Source organism: Capra hircus, chromosome 23, assembly GCF_001704415.2.
Source record: "Capra hircus breed San Clemente chromosome 23, ASM170441v1, whole genome shotgun sequence".
In the NCBI taxonomy this organism is placed as follows: Eukaryota; Metazoa; Chordata; class Mammalia; order Artiodactyla; family Bovidae; genus Capra; species Capra hircus.
Genome location: NC_030830.1, coordinates 18,453,290 through 18,473,962, shown reverse-complemented (window position 1 = coordinate 18,473,962; position 20,673 = coordinate 18,453,290). Strand labels below are relative to the sequence as shown.

Sequence of the window (20,673 nt, the reverse complement as noted above, 5' to 3'; positions counted from 1 at the left end):
CTTTCAGGATTTGAAACAGCTCAACTGGAATTTCATCACCTCCACTAGCTTTGTTCGTAGTGATGCTTTCTAAGGCTCACTTGACTTCACATTCCAAGATGTCTGGCTCTAGATTAGTGATCACACCATCGTGATTATCTGGGTCATGAAGATCTATTTTGTACAGTTCTTCTGTGTATTCTTGCCACCTTTTCTTAATATCTACTTCTTCTGTTAGGTCATATCATTTCTGTCCTTTATCAAGTCCATCTTTTCATGAAATGTTGCCTTGGTATCTCTAATTTTCTTGAAGAGATCTCTAGTCTTTCCCATTCTCTTGTTTTCCTCTATTTCTTTGCATTGATTGCTGAAGAAGGCTTTCTTATCTCTTCTTGCTGTTCTTTGGAACTCTGCATTCAGATGCTTATATCTTTCCTTTTCTCCTTGGCTTTGCACTTCTCTTCTTTTCACAGCTATTTGTAAGGCCTCCCCAGACAGCCATTTTGCTTTTTTGCATTTCTTTTCCATGGGGATGGTCTTGGTCCCTGTCTCCTGTACAATGTCACAAACCTCATTCCATAGTTCATCAGGCACTCTATCTATCATATCTAGGCCCTTAAATCTATTTCTCACTTCCACTGTATAATCATAAGGGATTTGATTTAGGTCATACCTGAATGGTCTAGCGGTTTTCCCTACTTTCTTCAATTTCAGTCTGAATTTGGTAATAAGGAGTTCATGATCTGAGCCACAGTCAGCTCCTGGTCTTGTTTTTGTTGACTGTATAGAGCTTCTCCATCCTTGGCTGCAAAGAATATAATCAATCTGATTTCGGTGTTGACCATCTAGTGATGTCCATGTGTCTGTCGAGTCATCTCTTGTGTTGTTGGAAGAGGGTGTTTGCTATGACCAGTGCATTTTCTTGGCAAAACTCTATCAGTCTTTGCCCTGCTTCATTCTGCATTCCAAGGCCAAATTTGCCTGTTACTCCAGGTGTTTCTTGACTTCCTACTTTTGCATGCCAGTCTCCTATAATGAAAAGGACATCTGTTTTGGGTGGTAGTTCTAAAAGGTCTTGTAGGTCTTCATGAAACTGTTCAACTTCAGCTTCTTCAGCGTTACTGGTTGGGGCATAGACTTGGATTACGGTTATATTGAATGGTTTACCTTGGAGAAGAACAGAGATCATTCTGTCGTTTTTCAGATTGCATCCAGGTGCTGCATTTCGGACTCTTTTGTTGACCATGATGGCTACTCCATTTCTTCTGAGGGATTCCTGCCTGCAGTAGTAGATATAATGGTCATCTGAGTTAAATTCACCCATTCCAGTCCATTTTAGTTCACTGATTCCTAGAATGTCAACGTTCACCCTTGCCATCTCTTGTTTGACCACTTCCAATTTGCCTTGATTCATGGACCTGACATTCCAGGTTCCTATGCAAGATTGCTCTTTACAGCATTGGATATTGCTTCTATCACCAGTCACATCCACAGCTGGGTATTGTTTTTGCTTTGGCTCCATCCCTTCACTGATCTCCAGTAGCATATTGGGCACCTAATGACCTGAGGAGCTCCTCTTTTGGTATCCTATCATTTTGCCTTTTCATACTGTTCATGGGGTTCTCAAGGCAAGAATACTGAAGTGGTTTGCCATTCCCTTCTCCAGTGGACCACATTCTGTCAGACCTCTCCACCATGACCCGCCCGTCTTGGGTTGCCCTGCAGGCATGGCTTAGTTTCATTGAGTTAGACAAGGCTGTGGTCCTAGTGTGATTAGATTGACTAGTTTTCTGTGAGTATGGTTTCAGTGTGTCTGCCCTCTGATCCCCTCTTGCAACACCTACCATCTTACTTGGGTTTCTCTTACCTTGGGCATGGGGTATCTCTTCATGGCTGCTCCAGCAAAGCACAGCCACTGATCCTTACCTTGGACGAGGGGTATCTCCTTACCACCACCGTTCCTGACCTTCAACGTGGGATAGCTCCTCTATTATACTGTTTATAAATAATAAACAAAATTGTCCTAAATGATTTTCCTTATTTTCAAAATCCAAAATCTTATTGAAATGCTTCTATAATGACTTATGCACTGAGTTAGCTACTACACTTGCCTATTTCATTTTGTTATTAGCTCTTTCAAAATATAGGCTAACCAGAGAGGCACAGATATTTGTTCATTTACCAAAAAAAAAACAAAAACAAAAAACAAAAAACCCGTTATCCTATAATAAATATTACTTATCTTGACAGATAAGGTTTTTTTCTTGTGTTTGACTTCCCTGATACACTGAGCATTTGTACATCTGAATAATTCTTATAGTGGAACCACTTATATTCCAGAGTTTTGGCAGCTAATACAGTATCATCAATCTATACTTTGTATATATTATAAGTCTTGTAAGTTTCATGATGCCTGGTATAATCCAAAATTAATTCTGAGTTCTCTGATGTTCTCTGACAACATATGGGGCAACCACTATTTCAGACAGGTGATCACAGGCAACTTTGGTCTCTGCTTCAAGCTCAGGAGAGAGGTAATATTACTTTAGAGAAAAAAAGTGTTCAGAGACTCATTAAATGTAGTGTCTTGTGGGGACTGAAAAGTTTTAATGAGCGTGGCAAAGTTGAAGAGCCAGGCAGTCTAGTTAAGTAACTACCTAATTGGCAAGGTATAAAACTTTACATGGTTTCTTGGGACCAAGGGGCAAAGTACCAACTGGTGAAAGGTAGAAATTATCATGATTAGCAAACTTAAAAGGACAAAGTTGTTTGATTACTTTGGTGACTTCTGACAGAGAAATAAGTCTAGGGATAATAAATATGCTTGGAAAACCAGTTAACACGTAAGCATTTCATGCTAATTAATACAATAGCAGGGCACGTGCTAGGGCTGTTGTGACACAAATGTTGCCTCATATGAGCCTAATCTAACTGTGTAGATTTAAAATCATATCACTACAAATAAATGTGCATTTGGAATTAAAAATATTTTTTCTGATAAATCTAGATTTCACATAAAAAATAATCTAATAATCATCTGCACAGTTAGACCATAAGAGATCATTTATTCCATCAACTGATTTTACATTAGACATCATTGAATACATTGAGTCAGACTAGGATGTTTCTCTTTTAAAAAAACCAATCAATAGGGACTTCCCTGGTCATCCAGTGGTTAAGAACCTGCCTGTTAATGCAGAAGACATGGGTTAGATCCCTGGTCTGGGAACTGGTATCCCATATACTGTGGAGCTACTAAGCCCTTGTGCCACAACGACTGAGCCTGTGCAAAACAATGAACACCCAGCACAGCCAAAATAAATAAATAATAATGTTTAAAAGAAAAAGATGAGAAAGCAACACTATATAATTCTCATGAAACATCTAATCAAGCTTCAAAGGCACTAAATAACTAAATTAGCAAGTAGAAATACTGAAATATTGGAGAAGGCAATGATAACCCACTCCAGTACTCTTGCCTGGAAAATCCCATGGACAGAGGAGCCTGGTAGGCTGCAGTCCATGGGTTCGCTGAGTACTCCTAGCATTAATTTATTATTTTGAAAAATGTTTTACATTTTAAAATATTTTAATGATACATGGTAAAAAGGGAATGATAAAATAAATATGCAAATATCCTACACAGAAGATATTTTATCTTAACCTGATGACTATTTCTTTTCCTATTTTTAATGACACTAGATTTCAGCTAGAGTCAATGCCCTGTGTGTAATTCCCCACAATCTTACCATTCACTTCTTACCTTCCCTGCCAAAATCACAGACTTGAATTTGTGGTTAAATATTTCCAACAATGATATTATATTTTGCTGAATGCATTCATAAAAATTATACAATGTGATTCAGAAGATATTTATACTTTATACATTAGTTGTTATACTCCACACATAATTCTTCAACTTGCATGTTGAATCAAGTTCATTTGTGTGAATTTTTAAACACTTGTACAATATCCCACTGGATAAATATAACATCAACTTATTTCTTCATGCTCCTATTGATGAATATTTGGGTTGATATACATTCTACATCATTACAAATAACAATTGCAATGAATTCAAAGGCTCTCTGGTATCCATTCTCTGAAGGTTAGAAATAACAGTGGGAGATATTTCCATGGACAAAGGACTCTACTGAGCAGACGATTTTATGGATAGTGGGTCAGATAATACCCAATAAGAGAAGCTTAGATCACATGACCATTTTTTGTGTTCCACTGTGTAGCATTAAATCTCTACAAAGCCTAGCAAAGCATGAGGAGCTTCTCAAGTATTCTTTCCATAGAATTGACAGAGGATCCACAGAGCATCAACATAGATCCTTTATGCACCATTGGATCTGGTATCACAAAGCCCAGTTACAAAGCAACTTGTTCAATATTCTGAATCAGCTACAAAGCTTTATGTACTTAGGGACTGAAATGAAATGAATAGGAAGAATTTTAGTAAGCCTCCACCTACCTCTCATTTATCACTTATAGGGAGGAACTGTCCAACTATTCTTATTTATAGTGTTATTGGAGCTTCTGAGTATTTACTGGACGACTCCTCCCATGGATCCTTCTCAAGGAAATAACATATGATTTCACATTTCCTGGTGATTGGAGGAATTAACACATCTCCCCAAACTGTTCAATTGATGGTATCAGGCATTTGAATCTGAGTTTCAAAGACTAGGGTCAGGCAGGAAATTTTAGGGGAAGTGGACCAGAGAGACAAATAAGAACTTAATGATTGTAGAGTGAAACTGAATGTTTGAATCACTACTGCATAAGGAAAGATAAATCAATAGTGACTAGTGATGTCTATTTTAAGACAATGTGTGGCCATTTGGGGGTTTCCCTGGTGGCTCAAATGGTAAAGAATCTGCCTGTAATTCAGGAAATGTAGGTTTGATCCCTGGGTCAGGAAGATACTCTGGAGAAGGGAATGGCTACCCACCCTAGTATTCTTGCCTGGAGAATTCCATGGACAGAGGAGCCTGCAGGCTACAGTCCATGTGGACACAAAGAGTTGGACATGACTGAGAGACTAATTCTTTCACTTGAATGTTTGAAACACTTCCCCCAAAATAATAGTAATAAAGTGGTACAAACAGGAAAACCCTTCATTATCTTATTAATTTTCTCAGGTTCTATGCGTATGAGTTAGCAAATAATTCTGTTCCTTTTCTTAGCCATAGTAAAGCAAAATATCTCTGGCAGCAAGCCTATGCATCATGTGAAAGCTATTTAATGAAGAACAAGCATATTTTGGGCTTATTAGTATCTTAACCTCAAAGTGTCAACTAACAAAAATAAGTATGAGTAACTAAAAAAAGCTTACTGAACAAATTTTGACATGAAATAGAGAACAGTAGCATATAGATGGGGAAACAATGGAAACAGTGACAGACTATATTTTCTTGGGCTCCAAAATTACTGCAGATGGTGACTGCAGCCATGAAATTAAAAAACACTTGCTCCTTGGAAGAAAAGCTATGACCAACCTAGACAGCATATTAAAAAGCAGAGACATTACAAAGGCAAAGGAGAAAAGCAAAGATATACCCATTTGAAAGCAGAGTTCCAAAGAATAGCAAGAAGAAATAAGAAAGCCTTCCTCAGTGATCAGTGCAAAGAAATAGAGGAAAACAACAGAATGGGAAAGACTAGAGATCTCTTCAAGAAAATTAGAGATACCAAGGGAAAATTTCATGAAAAGATGGGCTCAATAAAGGACAGAAATGGTATGGACCTAACAGAAGCAGAAGATATTATGAAGAGGTGGCAAGAATACACAGAAGAACTGTACAAAAAAGATCTTCATGACCCAGATAATCATGATGATGTGATCACTAATCTAGAGCCAGACATCCTGGAATGTGAAGTCAAGTGGGCCTTAGAAAGCATCACTACAAACAAAGCTAGTGGAGGTGATGAAATTCCAATTGAGCTATTTCAAATCCTAAAAGTTGATGTTGTGAAAGTGCTACATGCAATATGCCAGCAAATTTGGAAAACTCAGCAGTGGCCACAGGATTGGAAAAGGTCAGCTTTCATTGCAATCCCAAAGAAAGGCAATGCCAAAGAATGCTCAAACTACCGCACAATTCCACTCATCTCACATGCTAGTAAAGTAATGCTCAAAATTCTCCAAGCCAGGCTTCAGCAATACATGAACTGTGAACTTCCAGATGTTCAAGCTGGTTTTAGAAAAGGCAGAGGAACCAGAGATCAAATTGCCAACATCCACTGGATCATCGGAAAAGCAAGAGAGTTCCAGAAAACCATCTATTTCTGCTTTATTGACTATGCCAAAGCCTTTGACTGTGTGGATCACAATAAACTGTGGAAAATTCTGAAAGAGATGCGAATACCAGACCACCTGACCTGCCTCCTGAGAAATCTGTATGCAGGTCAAGAAGCAACAGTTAGAACTGGACATGGAATAACAGACTGGTTCCAAATAGGAAAAGGAGTACGTCAAGGCTGTATATTGTCACCCTGTTTATTCAATTTACATGCAGAGTAAATCATGAGAAATGCTGGATTGGATGAAGCAAAAGCTGGAATCAAGATTGCCGGGAGAAATATCAATAACCTCAGATATGCAGATGGTACCTCCCTTATGGCAGAAAGTGAAGAAGAACTAAAGAGCCTCTTGATGAAAGTGAAAGAGGAGAGAGAAAAAGTTGGCTTAAAGCTCAACATTTAGAAAACGAAGATCATGGCATCTGGTCCCATCACTTCATGGCAAATAGATGGGGAAACAGTGGAAAACAATGTCAGACTTTATTTTGTGGGGGCTCCAAAATCACTGCAGATGGTGACTGTAGCCATGAAATTTAAAGATGCTTACTCCTTGGAAGAAAAGTTATGACCAACCTAGGTAGCGTATTAAAAAGCAGAGAGATTACTTTGCCAACAAAGGTCTTTCTAGTCAAGGCTATAGTTTTTCCAGTAGTTTTGTATGGATGTGAGAGTTGGACTATAAAGAAAGCTGAGTCCCGAAGAATTGATGCTTTTGAACTGTGGTGTTGGAGAAAACTCTTAAGAGTCCCTTGGACTGCAAGCAGATCCAACCAGTCCATTCTGAAGGAGATCAGCCCTGGGATTTCTTTGGAAGGAATGATGCTAAAGCTGAAACTCCAATACTTTGGCAACCTCATGCAAAGAGTTGACTCATTGGAAAAGACTGTGATGCTGGGAGGGATTGGGGGCAGGAGGAGAAGGGGACGACAGAGGATGAGATGGCTGGATGGCATCACGGACTCGATGGACATGAGTCTGAGTGAACTCCGGGAGTTGGTGATGGACAGAGAGGCCTGCATGCTCCGATTCATGGGGTCACAAAGAGTCAGACACGACTGAGCGACTGAACTGAACTGATATAGTCCAGTGAGCTTTCCTTAATGTTCTAATCCATTGGTTAAAATAACACTGTTTAGAATATATTGTTCTACATTCCATGAGAATTCAGCATTTCTAAATAATTAAACGTTGCTAATTTTGTTGTTGCTTTAGGGTTATTTGAAAACTGCAAAAAAGAACCTTGTGAATGGGCTACATGTGGTTAAAACAATTTTCATTTTAAATGAACCATTTGTAAAAATGTGAAAGTCAAGGCAGCAACTTAGATATTTCAAACTGGTGGTCCAAGGCCTAATTTAAGAACAAGCCTGTACCAGTTTTCCATTGAGAAATATGTAAAACTAAATTTAAAACATAAATATAAAAAATAGTTTTAAGAGGAGAATTAGTAGTAACCTGCTAGGTAGTAACCTACTAGGTAGCAGCAGGTTAGTAGCGTTGGTAGTAACCTACTAAGAAATTACAAGTGTGATTTTGAGAATATTTAAATTTGGGGGTCACTCAATTTTTCAAATATAAGCCTCATATTTTCCCACCCACTAGGAAGGTGGCCTCTCACTTAATCTTTTAAGGACTTTTCAAAGAGTTGTTCATTCAGTCATTCATGTCTGACTCTTTGCAATCCCATGGACTATAGCACTATAGGCTTCCCAATCCTTCACTATCTCCTGAAGTTTGCTCAAACTCATGTCCATTGAGTCGGTGATGCCATCCAGCCATCTCATCCTCTGTTGTCCTCTTCTCCTCCTGCCTTCAATCTTGCCCAGCATCAGGGTCTTTTCAAATGAGTCAGTTCTTCACATCAGATGGCCAAAGTATTAGAGCTTCAGCTTCAGTCCTCTCAATGAATATTCAGGATTGACTTCCTTCAGGATTGACTTGTTTGATCTCCTTTCTGTTCAAGGAACTCTCAAGAGTCTTCTCTAGCACCACAGTTCGAAAGCATCAGTTCTTCAGCACTCAGCCTTCTTTACGCTCCAACACTCATATCCATACATGAGTACTGGTAAAACCATAGCTTTGACTATACAGAGTTTTTTTGGCAAAGTGATGTCTCTGCTTTTTAATACTCTGTCTAGGTTTGTCATAGCTTTTCTTTCAAGGAGCAAGCATCTTTTAATTTCATGACTGAAGTCACTGTCCTCAATGATTTTGGAGTACCAAAAAATAAAGTCTCTAACTGTTTCCATTGTTTCCCCATCTACTTGCCATGAAGTGATAGGACCAGATGCCATGATCTGAGTTTCTTGAATGTTGAGTTTCAAGCCAACTTTTTCATTCTCCTCTTTTACCTTCATCAAGATGCTCTTTAGTTCCTCTTCACTTTCTACCATTAGGGTGGTGTCATCTGCATATCTGAGATTATTGATTTCTCCAGGCAATCTCCCGGCAATCTTCCAGCTTGTGATTCATCCAGCCCAGCATTTTGCACAATGTACTCTGGATATAAGTTAAATAAGCAAGGTGACAATACAGAGCATTGATTTACCCCTTGCCTAATTTTGAACCATTGTTCCATGTCTGTTTCTATGCTTCTTGACCTGCACACAGGTTTCTCAGGAGGCAGGGAAGGTGGTCTGGTATTCCCGTCTCTTGAAGAATTTTTCACTGTTTGTTGTGATCCACACAGAGAAGGGCTTTATTTTAGCGTGATCAATGAAGCAAATGTTTTCCTGGAATTCCTTTGCTTTCTCTATGATCCAGTGAATGTTGGGATTTGAGCTCTGGTTACTCTACCTTTGCTAAATCCAGCTTATACATCTGGATGTTCTCGGTTCCAGAGAACATGAAATGAGCACAGTTGTGCAGAAGTCTTTGGCTTTGCCCTTCTTTGGGACTGGAATGAAAACTGACCTTTTCCAGTCCTGTGGCCACTGCTAAGTTTTCCAAATTTGCTGACATAGGTAAAGATGGTCAAAAATAAAGTAAGTCCTGAGGAGGTAATGTACAACATGTTGATTTTTTTTTTAAAGTGGTTACACTGAAAATATATTAAAATGGACAGTATGTTGGGTCATAATTGAAGCCTCGCTTCAAAGGACCAGAATCATTCACTTTGCTATTGGTTACAGTGCATTATACTAGAAATCAATAATAAAAAGGTAATCAGATCATCTATACCTGCTTGGAAATTATGGAACATACTTCTAAATAACGTGTGTCAAGATAGAAACCACAATAAAAAAAATAAATATTTTTACTCAATTATATAGGCACATATTAAAATTCGTGGATGCTGCAAAAGGAAAAGGAAATTTTATAGATGTGAATGCACTTCAGAACATAAGAATGCCTGAAAATATGTAGACTAATCTTCCATCTCAAAAAAAAACTGAGCAAAAGAAGAGGAACTCAAACTCAAAGGAAACACAAGCAAAACAAAAAGGGATGCACAGAGAAAACAAACATACAGTGGGAGATAATTAACAAAGCACTAGAATGGCTCTTTGAAATACATTCTTGTCAAATGCAAATAAAATAGTCACCAAAATAGACCATGTGCTGAGCCATCAAATGAGTATCTGTAAATTTAAAATTGAAATTTCACAAAATATCAAATTAGAAATCAACAAACATACCAAAAATTTACAGATATTTGGAAATAAAAAATAACCCATGAGTCAAGGAATAAGTCAAGTGAGAATGAAAATATTTAAACTATAAGATAATAGAAGGATAACATAATAAAATCCACAAAAGAAAATACACATATAAAATGGTATGAAGGAAAACACAGAGCTCTGAGAGAAATTTATTTATTTATTTTTTAAATTTATTTGGCTGTGCCAGTTCTTAGTCACAGCATGCAAACTCTTACTTGTGGCATGTGGGTTCTAGTTCCCTGACCAGAGATCAAACCTAGGTCTGCTGCAGTGAGAGACTGGACCACTGGAGTCCAGTGGAGTCTTAGCCACTGGACCATCAGGGATGTCCTGAAATGAGAAATTTAAAAGTCAGGGATCTGTTTCCACATTAATCAGATAGAAAAAAGAAAAAATTCAAACCAAAACAGCAGAAGAAAGGAAAGAGTAACACCAAGAGAGTGAAAAATAATAAAAATATAATAGCAAAATAGGGAAAATGAACAAAATAAAAAATGTTCCTCTAGAAATACTAGTAAATTTGACAAATCTCTAGCAAGCTGTTGGGAAAGTAGCTGGATGCCCTATGAGTCCTGACGTGTCAAATTTTCTCTGCTTGATGACTTTGGTCACCCTCCTGAACCTTCTCCTAGGCCCATCTGTGCACTCGCTTGAGAATGTGCCAGTTCGACCAAAAATCCACCACCATGTCCTGTGACTGTCCTCAATTTCTGATCCATTTCCTCATCCTCCATCATCCTCCAGGTGATGTCTGCTCTCTGAGGATACAATAAACCTGGATCTACAGGTGTTTCATAAAATCTGGAAAATGGAACAAATGTTTTGTCAATGCAGAGTGGAGAGCTGTTGCCCTAGAATACAGAACGTACCAGAGAACAGTCCCTCTAGTGACAGAATCTAACAGAAAACCAGCCAGCAAAGGGGAAATGTGTTTTGCAGAATCACAGCCCAAGCATCCCTAAAGTGCAACACACAATTGGGACCTATGAGATTCGTATCATATATTTTTATGCTAAACTCACATATGAGTTTTCCTATTGTATGAGTTTTCCTATTGTATGAGTTTTCCTATTGCATGAGTTTTCCTATTGTATGAGTTTTCCTATTCTAGGTTACCCTACTGAAAAGATTTTTAAAACTGTTATTTCCAAACTTTATTAAATGGGTAACATTATGTCTTTATATATTTTCTGAGAAGTAAATTGAATAGAATTATTTCATGTGTCTTCTAACTATTCTTTTATTCCCTTGGGCTTCAGATCTGAGCATCTAGACCTGTCTCAATTACTGAGAACTTAGGGATTTTCTGCTTATCCCTTTACACCATGATTCTCAGGGTTTCTTCTACACCCTAATTTATCATACCATTTTTGACGACTTTTAAAACCAACTAAAATATATTAGGTGAACATCAAGCTACTCTCACATCTGTCGATGAATTATAGTAAATAATATTTATGACCTAGAAACATGACCCTTGCACTTCTAAATTTCTCTGATGAACTGGACTGTTCATATCAGACTCCCACTTAAAGTTGCTTTATAGAAGACTAGTTAACAATAAATTCTACATTTATACTATCTCTATGGGGATGTAATGGACATAACGTAACATGGGATTAATATTTAGACATGCCAAAACACTAAGATTTAAAATTCAATCAAGCTTCCATTTGATCTAATTTTATAACCACTTAACTAAAGAGTATTTTAAACACTTAACTAAGGGAAGTAATTGAGAATTACTTTATGTAAGGGAACAAAGACTCCTGGCTGTTTCCAGACCTTTGGAATGAATTTTTTATTTTAAGGTTCAACTAACCCTAAGGATGGATCACTTTTATTTTCAAACTGTTCAAATACATGCAGAAATACACTGGTCAAAGGACAATAATTCATAATCATAAGCGGAGAATGTGTTGGGTCCAGGAAATCACCTGAGGGAACAAACTTTTGGAGAATATCAGTGTATGTTTTCCAAAGAAGGGGTAGCAAATGGAAGTCTTTGGACCATGAAATGTCCCTGTGATTCTTGAGAATGTTTAGCACTCTGGTTGTGAAATAGTAGAACTATGTTCAAGCCAGCTCTGCTTTCAGGTGGGAGAGATGCTCCTAAATTGAGAACATCTTCATGCCATTTCTATTGGGCTCTATTTCTAAAGATGATGGACCATGTACTTTATCAATTTAAGCTGTATTAAAAACTCCTGAAGCTTCCTGAAGATTCAGAAAGTCTGCCAGTCAGGAACCTTTTTCAAAGATCTGGATCAGGAATCATCCTTTGAGGATCATTTGCTTCTGATCCTAGGATTCTTCAGGTTCTCACAGGGCAGCTTTGGGCTCTGGATTTCTCGGCCAATCCAAGTTAAACTTCATCCTTCCTTGATGATCTCCTATTTCAGAAGATCTCTGTCACAGCAGGCCTTTCTGAAGTGCCTCCTTTAGAAAAGGCGCCTGTGGATCCTCTTCTAAAGTCACATGTGATCTTGATTTCAATATAGTTTTCATCTGTTTCTCTGCCTCCCTCTCTCTCCATGTCTGTCATTTGTACTGATTTGTACTGTGCCCTTTCGTCTCTCTCTGTATCTCTAGATTCCCTCACTGAAGTCCCCATAAGTCATACACCGGTCCCTGTATAGAGCAGAGGGGCATGAAAATATTTGTGTCTCTCCAGATTGGTCTCTCATGCACCAGCAGACACCTTTAACTTACTGATTTCCTGAGACACCTTCACTCTATCCCTCAGTTATCACAAAAGCCCTGTAATATTCAGTGAACCTTTCCCAAAGACAACTCTAGGAAACATTTGGTAAGATTTCACTTAATAAGTAAAGATTTTCAGAATCTGATAGGGAATCAGAATCAAGAAAGTAAATAAACCCACAGAGAAGGTTCCTAACAGATCTCATCACATCCGTCAAAGCCAGCCCTGGGTGGGCTTGAACCCCCAACCTTTCAGTTAAGGGCCAAAGGCACTAACTGATTGCACCACAGAGCCAGACACTGTGGAGTTTCTTTTCCAAGGATGTTATTTTTTCAGTTTAAACTGTATGTAACATTTTAGAAATGTCTCTTTTGCTGGGTAATATAGATATCATTCTTAGTAGAGAAAAAGTGGAGTGTCAATTAAGTGGGCACTGGGATGCAGAACTGTTGTTTACCTAAACATGAGCTTAATCTAAGGAAAGACATCCAGACAGAACTTATTTCAGTGAGAGAGTTTTCGCTAATAATTCAATTGATGGAAGCCCCTCAAAGGATTCCATAGACACGAAGATACATTAAATGGGAAAGACACCAGTAAGAGCAATGAAGATGGGTAAATAATTTAGAAGAAAATCTGTTGTTAAGTTTTCCAATAGAAAGTTGGAAAAGTTGAGGGGAAACAAATGACCATCACGAAAGCCAACCCTAGCAAGTTGTTCCTTGAAAAGAACTCAGGCGAGGGCTTCCTTTAGGTGAGTAGTTTGGGCACTTTCACATTTAGTTAAGTGAAAGCCATAACTCTGGTCTCCAATGTCTTATTATTTCATATTAACTAGCGCTTCATTATGAATTTCTGTCCTGAATGTTCAAATGGGTGCCAGAGTATCAATAAAATGTACCTAAAAGTGAACAGCATTTTTCATTAGGTGGTCATTTTCTCTCACTCTCTCTCTCTCTCTCTATATATATATATATATATATACACACACTATATATATAGTATATAAATATATAAAAGTATATTTTAAATATAGACCCTTAACTCAATCACACACAGTAGCTCATCGGTGGGATGAGTGGGCAGGAACTGACAAGAGTCCCAGTTATCCTCAGGTCCCTTGAGACGTTCTGGGTCACTGCCTGGTCTTTGCCCTGGAAGCCGCCACCCATTGAAGCCCTCACCCACTGAAGCCCTTCTATACCAGATGTGCTTCTCAAACACATTTTCTTGTCCTTCCCTCCCCTTTTATCCTTCCCCTGTGGTTTCCAGGGTAATTCCAACCACGCCCTCCCCTATCCTGCAGTATTCTGGGACACAACTCGTGTTTGTGCCTGCGCCAGGCTCCTTTGTAAGTTCTTCTGCATCCTCCTGAGTTGATTTCACGCCTGAGAGGGGAAGCTGAGAAAAGGGAAAGCCAAAACACTTTACATTGCTGTTCACGGAAGCTTAGTTCAAGTCTCAGGGGTATTCCGCATTTTAACATATTAAAAAAAATAGAGCCTAGAAAAGCAAACACTTTAACTGGTTTCTTTCCATTTCATTCTCCCTGGCTGAGTTTATTACTCAGATCACTTTGTGTGTGAAGAAGGAAATGGCAACCCACTCCAGTATTCTCACCTGGAGAATCCCAGGACAGAGGAGCCTGGTGGGCTGCCGTCTATGGGATCGCACAGAGTTGGACACGACTGAAGTGATTTAGCAGCAGCAGCAGCAGCAGCAGCAGCTTTGTATGGGTGTGAGAATGGTGGACACATTTACGAAAAAGGAAGAAAATTACCGCTTCTGCTGGGAATTGGAGGTGGGACTCCCTCTTAAAGGTTGGGAAATCTAAGTAACACAGATCTCCCTCTGCTGAGGATAGGGTCACATCAAATAAACCCATCTAAGTTGAAAGCATCTGGAATTCGAAAATGCATTTAATATACCTAACCTACTGAACAGCATAACGTAGCCTGGTGGTGGTGGTGTAGTTGCCAAGTCTATCAGACTAGGCTCCTCTGTCCATGGGATTCTCCAGCCAATACTGGAGTGAGTTGCCATTTCCTTTTCCAGGGGATCTTCCTGACCCAGGAATCAAACCCGGGTCTCCTGCATTGCAGGCAGACGATTTACCAACTCTACCCTAAATGTGCTCACAACACTTTCATTAGTTGAGCAAAATCTAACCTAAAGCCTATTTCATAACTGTGTTGATTATCTCATATTATTTATTGAATAGTGTACTGAGAGTGAAAAGTAATCATTTACCCTTATGATTGAATGGCTGCCCAGCTCCAGGAAAGTATCACACCACTTATCACTAGCACTAGCCATGGAAAAGATCAAAATTCAAAACTGGAAGTAGTTTCTACTGAATGCGCACCACCTTTGCACTGAAGTTGAAAAATTAACCACTGAACCATTTTAAGTCAGGGACCACAAGCAATCCACTGAAACATTAACTCTCTTAGGGAAACAGCACATTCCTGAGGCTTAGACAAAGGGTTTCCCCCCCTTCAACTCTACAGTATTATGTTACAAGACTACTTCCAGAGATATGAAGAACAATGGAAAAGTAAACTGAGGAAGAGTGCTTTGTGACTTTTGGACATTTTCAGAAATTTCACATGCCTGGACACACCTATCTAGAGCCCTCCTACTCTCTTAAGCAGGATCCCATTCCTCATTTTACCAATTTATCATTTTCTGCAAATGCAGGGTCCTAGCTTCTTGGATGATGTGTAACTAAGTTGATTCAAAGAATTCATTGCAACAATAGGTTCATAACTTAGTCTAATAGTCTAATCATATAGGGGATGGTTGAGCGCTAAATCACCCAGTTTGCAACACTTGGTATTAATCCATTCATATTTGCAGTAACTCTTCACTATACGTCACAAGATGTACATGCAATAAACATTTACCACATACACCTAGGCAAAGCAACTGGGGAAGATGCTGGTAATAAAAAACATTAAGGAGCAACTTGTGTCATATATGAGCCTAATTTTAATGATGGAAATGTGGAGATGATATGATTTTGTATGCTTGTGTATTAAACAAGTTAACTCATATAAAAAACTTAAGCATTGGTCAAATGGAGACAGAACTGGAAGTATAAAAAAGGTATTTTCCTTTCAAAGGGCTTAGAAGTGAGGGAATCACAATTATAGTTACTGGGAAATTCATTTCCTTCCACCCATTCTTATTTTCATTTTTTCACTCCACTTGTGACTTACCCACCCATAGGTGTGAGCTCTACATGCAGAACTGTTTAAACTTGAGACTGAAATGCTGACTTTGAATATCCTTATATATAACATCAATCTGGAAACACAAGTTCATTCATTCAAAAAATTAAGTGCTTTACTGTTAGCAACTTAAGTTTCTTCATCTTGGTATTCTCTATGTATGAGAAGCGACAACAGATACTCAGAACTTTGAATAAATGAATATGACAGCTTGTCAGAGTCTGAAACTGGATCTTCCTGATTCACATGGAAGACATCATGAAGAGTCCACATGGAATAGGCCCACATGAAATGAACACAGATGTTTTTGTGTGCTGAGTTTTGAGGATTGTGAAAAATGTTACACCTAACAGATCATAATTAATTTCTCTCCTCCCAAATAAACTTCACTTATCAAATTGAGATCTTAACAAAACTTGGTTATTTAGAGCCAAAGTCGGTGAATTCACTTGACCCAAACAACACAATGATAATTATATTGATGACAGTTAAGCAGAAAGAACAAAAAGAACTTAAGAAAATGGCACAAGCAAAACTCAAATGACTGACTATTATTGCTCTAACACTTCCTGTAAGTTTAAAAGCCAGAGTTTTACTCTATTATGAGGCTGTGTGTAGATATTTTTCAGTTTTTTGTTGACATCTCAGTTTTCAGTTCCCCTCAGTGGCTTACATGCATTCTATCACCTCCAGAGCTGCTTTGTATGTTGTTTGTGAACCTTCCCTTGTCTAAGCGTAGATAAAATGTATAAATGCACCAGAAGGACATCATGTGTGCACAACTACCTCCTAAGCTTTGCCCACCTTTACAACGGTCTGAACCCAACACGTCATCTATGGAGTTTTGTTTGCAATTACAGGAGTATATCAGGCTCTTTCAGACTTTGGTTCACTTCTTAGGATGTTGCTTACTTTCCCAGATAGAATCAATCAGGCCTTCCCATGGCCTCACTCTACCTCTTATATACATCTGGCATGATGCCTATAGTACTTCTATACATTTCTTAAACATCAGTCTTTTTTAGCAGTCTATAAGACTTACACCAAGGGCCATGTATCCTCATATAGTGACTTAGTAAATGTTGAATTAAATAAGTGTTAACAACAAGGCCTAAGAAATTGATTAGATAGGTAAATGTTGAATTTGGTAATTGTTAACAGCATGGCCTAAGAAACTGATTAGATGGAAAACTATCCAGGTTAAAACAGAGGGAGGTATCCTGTGTCCAGGAGATGGATCAAAGGTGGGTGAATTCTGTCCAACACACAGAAGTTGGAATTATCCAATGATCATCTCCACCCCCCACGCCATAAACTACAAAGGCATGTTTAAAAATATATATTTACATATATCTTTTTCTATTCTATAAATATATTTTGAAGGTGACTCCCAAGCCACTCTAGCCCATTAACCCCTGTCCCTATTAATCTTTTCTAAATAAAAAGGATGTTGCTGCTGCCCAATAATGTGGCTGGTAAACAGCTGTCTGGACTAGCCATTATCACTCTAATTCAAGGTAAAGGCCATTCCTGAGGCCAGAAAGAAGGACTTTTAAAGGGTCCCAGGGGGCAGAAGGCAGGAAGCCAAGAACTGAACAAGGTAAAACAGACATGAGCAGACTAGCATAATCATGCTAGTAAGAACTAAGTGCCTCAGCCAGGCATGTACAGGAGCTGGGAGGAGGAAGACGAGAGGCCTACAAAACTTCTGAGGAACTCACCAGACTCCTGGTTTGAGAAACACAATAGAATGTCCGCCTGGGTAGTCATTATAAGGTAGACGGGATGCTGGGCTGGGCTAGGAGGTGGAAGGGGCCTCTCTGACCCTCAAGAGTTCCTGACCGGTGAGGAGTCCCCCCTGCTCTCTGAGGGTGTAGGGGCTCCAAAGATCTTGGCAAGAAGCCCTCGGTTGGAGCGGGCCTGGTCCTGAGCGTTAGCCAGGCGAGCTCGTTCACGTCCCCCTGGCCGAGCTGCCTTCCGGGCCCTTAGCTCCTGCTCAGTAGGACGCTGGGCAAAGGCCCAGGAACCATTCGGGCGGGTAGAGTCCCCATCAGCCGCAAGAAAACGCTGTCCGCGCTCCACACTTCGAAGATAGAAGTCAGTCTCACGCTTGGCCTGGGCAACCTCAGCCCTCAGACGCTGCCTGCGCACCTGGCGCTCAAAAGCAAGATGCTCGCTGAGGTGGGACCAGGTAAAACGGTGCAGGTACTGTGGACAGGAAAACAAGAAAAGATCTGAGTAGGGCAGATCAGAGATGGGGAGTTGATGGAAGGGATGGGCGCCAAAAAGATGACAGGGGTGCCTGGGCTGTGGCCACGAAGGCGAGAGGGTGAGTGGTGCGGCAGACAAGCCAATCTCCTCACCTTGAGGTTCCACAGGTCATAACGGAAGGGGCTGCGCCTGCGAGAGCCCATGGGCGTGTTATGAAGACTGGCCGCCACACGCTTGGCTACTCGCTTGTCCCGGAACTCCACCCAGCCTTCCGTGTAGTCCTTGCTGTACTTGGACCGCTTTTTCCCTCCGGCGGTGGAGGCAGCTGCTGCCTTCTTCTTGCGCCTCACGAACCCGTCTGGAGTTCAAGACAAAGTAGTGGTCAAAGAGGCCCATACAGCATCCACTCAACAGCACCCCCCACTCACCAATTCTCCAGACCTCCCTGCAGGCCAGGATCCCACCTTGTCTTTACCCAGAGGTGGCTAACTGCATAGTCCACACTTTACCCCTCAACTAAACTCAACCTTTTCCTCAAATGTTAATTCTTTTATCATTACATCTGCCCTAATCGTTCTATTCAAAACCTGCACAGGCCCCCAACCCCAATTAGTGACTGACTGAATGGGAGTTGGGCGGGGCCTATTATACACTGTCTCTCGACCTGGGCCTCGACGTGACAGAGATACGTTCAGTTTTGTGGAAAAGTCACTGAGATTTTAATTCAGACAGTACTCATTTAACAAACTTGTAAATTCGCCTCAAGAAAGTAGGGTGGGAAGAGCCGAGATTAGAATCCAAAAATTAGCGAAGAATTTAGGCTCAGCTAGATATACAAAGCTACCCACACTCCGTTTCAGCCTTCTAAGAAACGTGCGCGTCACCTACTTACCAAAGAAAACAGACACAGGTCCCCGGCTCCGTCAGCGCCTCCAAGCTCAGCTGAGGCAACAAAACACGCACTGTCCAACGAGTACCACCCCTCTTCCCTCACCATCAAGGCCTGAGCACTTACCCTCAGCCTGGAAAAAAACACGCCCGACCTCCCCGTAGGCGCTGAGAAGGTTCCGTACGTGTAAAGGCCTAAAGCGGGGCGGGATGTGGCCCAGGTACACAATGCCCGGCACTACCCGTTTCTTGCTGCCACCAGCCGCCTCTTCAGATTCCTCCTGTTCCTCCTCTGCCTCCAGTTTCTGCTCACTCCCTTCCAGAAGCCCCCGCTCCGCGGCGCCCGGCTCCAAACCCTCTACCTCCATGCTCGCCGATACGTAAGACAGGGCAGCCGTAAAGCGCCGCGCCTCTGACGCACTCGTGTGCGACAGCCTGCTTTGGGTGGGCGGGGCCGGCTCGAGTGACGTCAAACGAAAAGAAAGGATTGTGCCCGAAAGTGCAGGAACTAGCGGAGAGGGCGGAAGTTGGCCCTGGGTCAGCCCCGAGATACAAAGCCTGAGAGCCTTTGACTTCCGAGCTGAAGAGACAAAGGCGAGGTAGACCCTCAAGTATAATTTACCATAGAGAATTCCGTGGTGAAATGCAAAAGGAGGGGGATGAGGCATGCTCTTCCGGAAATTTTGGAGAACTATTTTGGAAGTGAGGGGAGGTTTCTGTGTATTCTAGCGGTCAAAGTAACATTTTACCCGAAGGACTCGGGTGAGACTCCAGTTGGGGGATGGCTCAACTTTTGAAGTTTACTGGAATTTCAGTTTTTTAATTAGTTAAGTTTGAGTGTTAACTAATTTTCCAAATTTAATTTAGAGATTTGAGTTTTTAAAATTTAAGTTTTGAGAATGTAATTTACCTTTGCAAATAAAAGTTTTAGAAATTTAGTCAGACTTAATTTTTGAAATTTTCACTTGTGACCTTTTCACTTAGTTAACATCTTTTTTACTTTAAAATATTAATTTAAAATTTGATTTTGTGAATAAATCGTCTAAAAGTTAACTTGCCACAATTATTTCTTTTATTTTAAAATTTGGCGCCTGTTTTACATTTGTGTTAATGCATGATTTGTATTTATACTTCTGTTACAAACATCTACTGGCAAACGTATACTTAGTCTTGATTTAAGCCACCCCTAGGACAGGGAGCTTTGTTCTCCCTGGGATTTGTGTTTTCACAGTGTTGGGGTCCAGGTTACCCAAAATGTGCCTCAGTGGCATACTGATTATGTTGAATTAAACTTACTGAAGAATCTGGTGCTACTACAGGAACTACTCTTAGACTCTTCTGTCTCCCTAAAAGCAAGAAATCTCTCTTGTAGAAAGGTGTACTCCATGATTTGGTGGAAAGACACCATTAGCACCAAAGATATTCTGGGTTAAGGTTATAGAAACAAACCTTCTTTAATTTACTACCTCAAGCCTAAACTCTATTTAGATTCTTCACTAGCTGGGCACCCAGAATGTAAGTTTCTTTGTCTAAAAAGTATAAAAGCTGCCTGATTTGGCCACTTAGGTCCCATTTCTATGGGACCTCCATGCTCATGAATTAAAATTTCTTTCTTTTTCTCCTGTTAACATCTTGCAACCACAGGTACTCAAGAGGAGATTTGCTGTTAGATCACAAACTAATT

General features: G+C 40.0%; 1 protein-coding gene across 1 annotated transcript; it reads right to left on the bottom strand.

The window, feature by feature from the left end:
• On the bottom strand, nt 15,420–19,392 carry ABT1 (activator of basal transcription 1). The gene is made up of 3 exons (XM_013974100.2): nt 19,117–19,392; nt 18,254–18,459; nt 15,420–18,098 (listed from the first exon to the last, which is right to left on the bottom strand). Exons 1-3 carry the CDS (start codon nt 19,355–19,357, stop codon nt 17,718–17,720), a joined length of 828 nt encoding a protein of 275 aa, XP_013829554.1. The 5' UTR covers nt 19,358–19,392; the 3' UTR covers nt 15,420–17,717.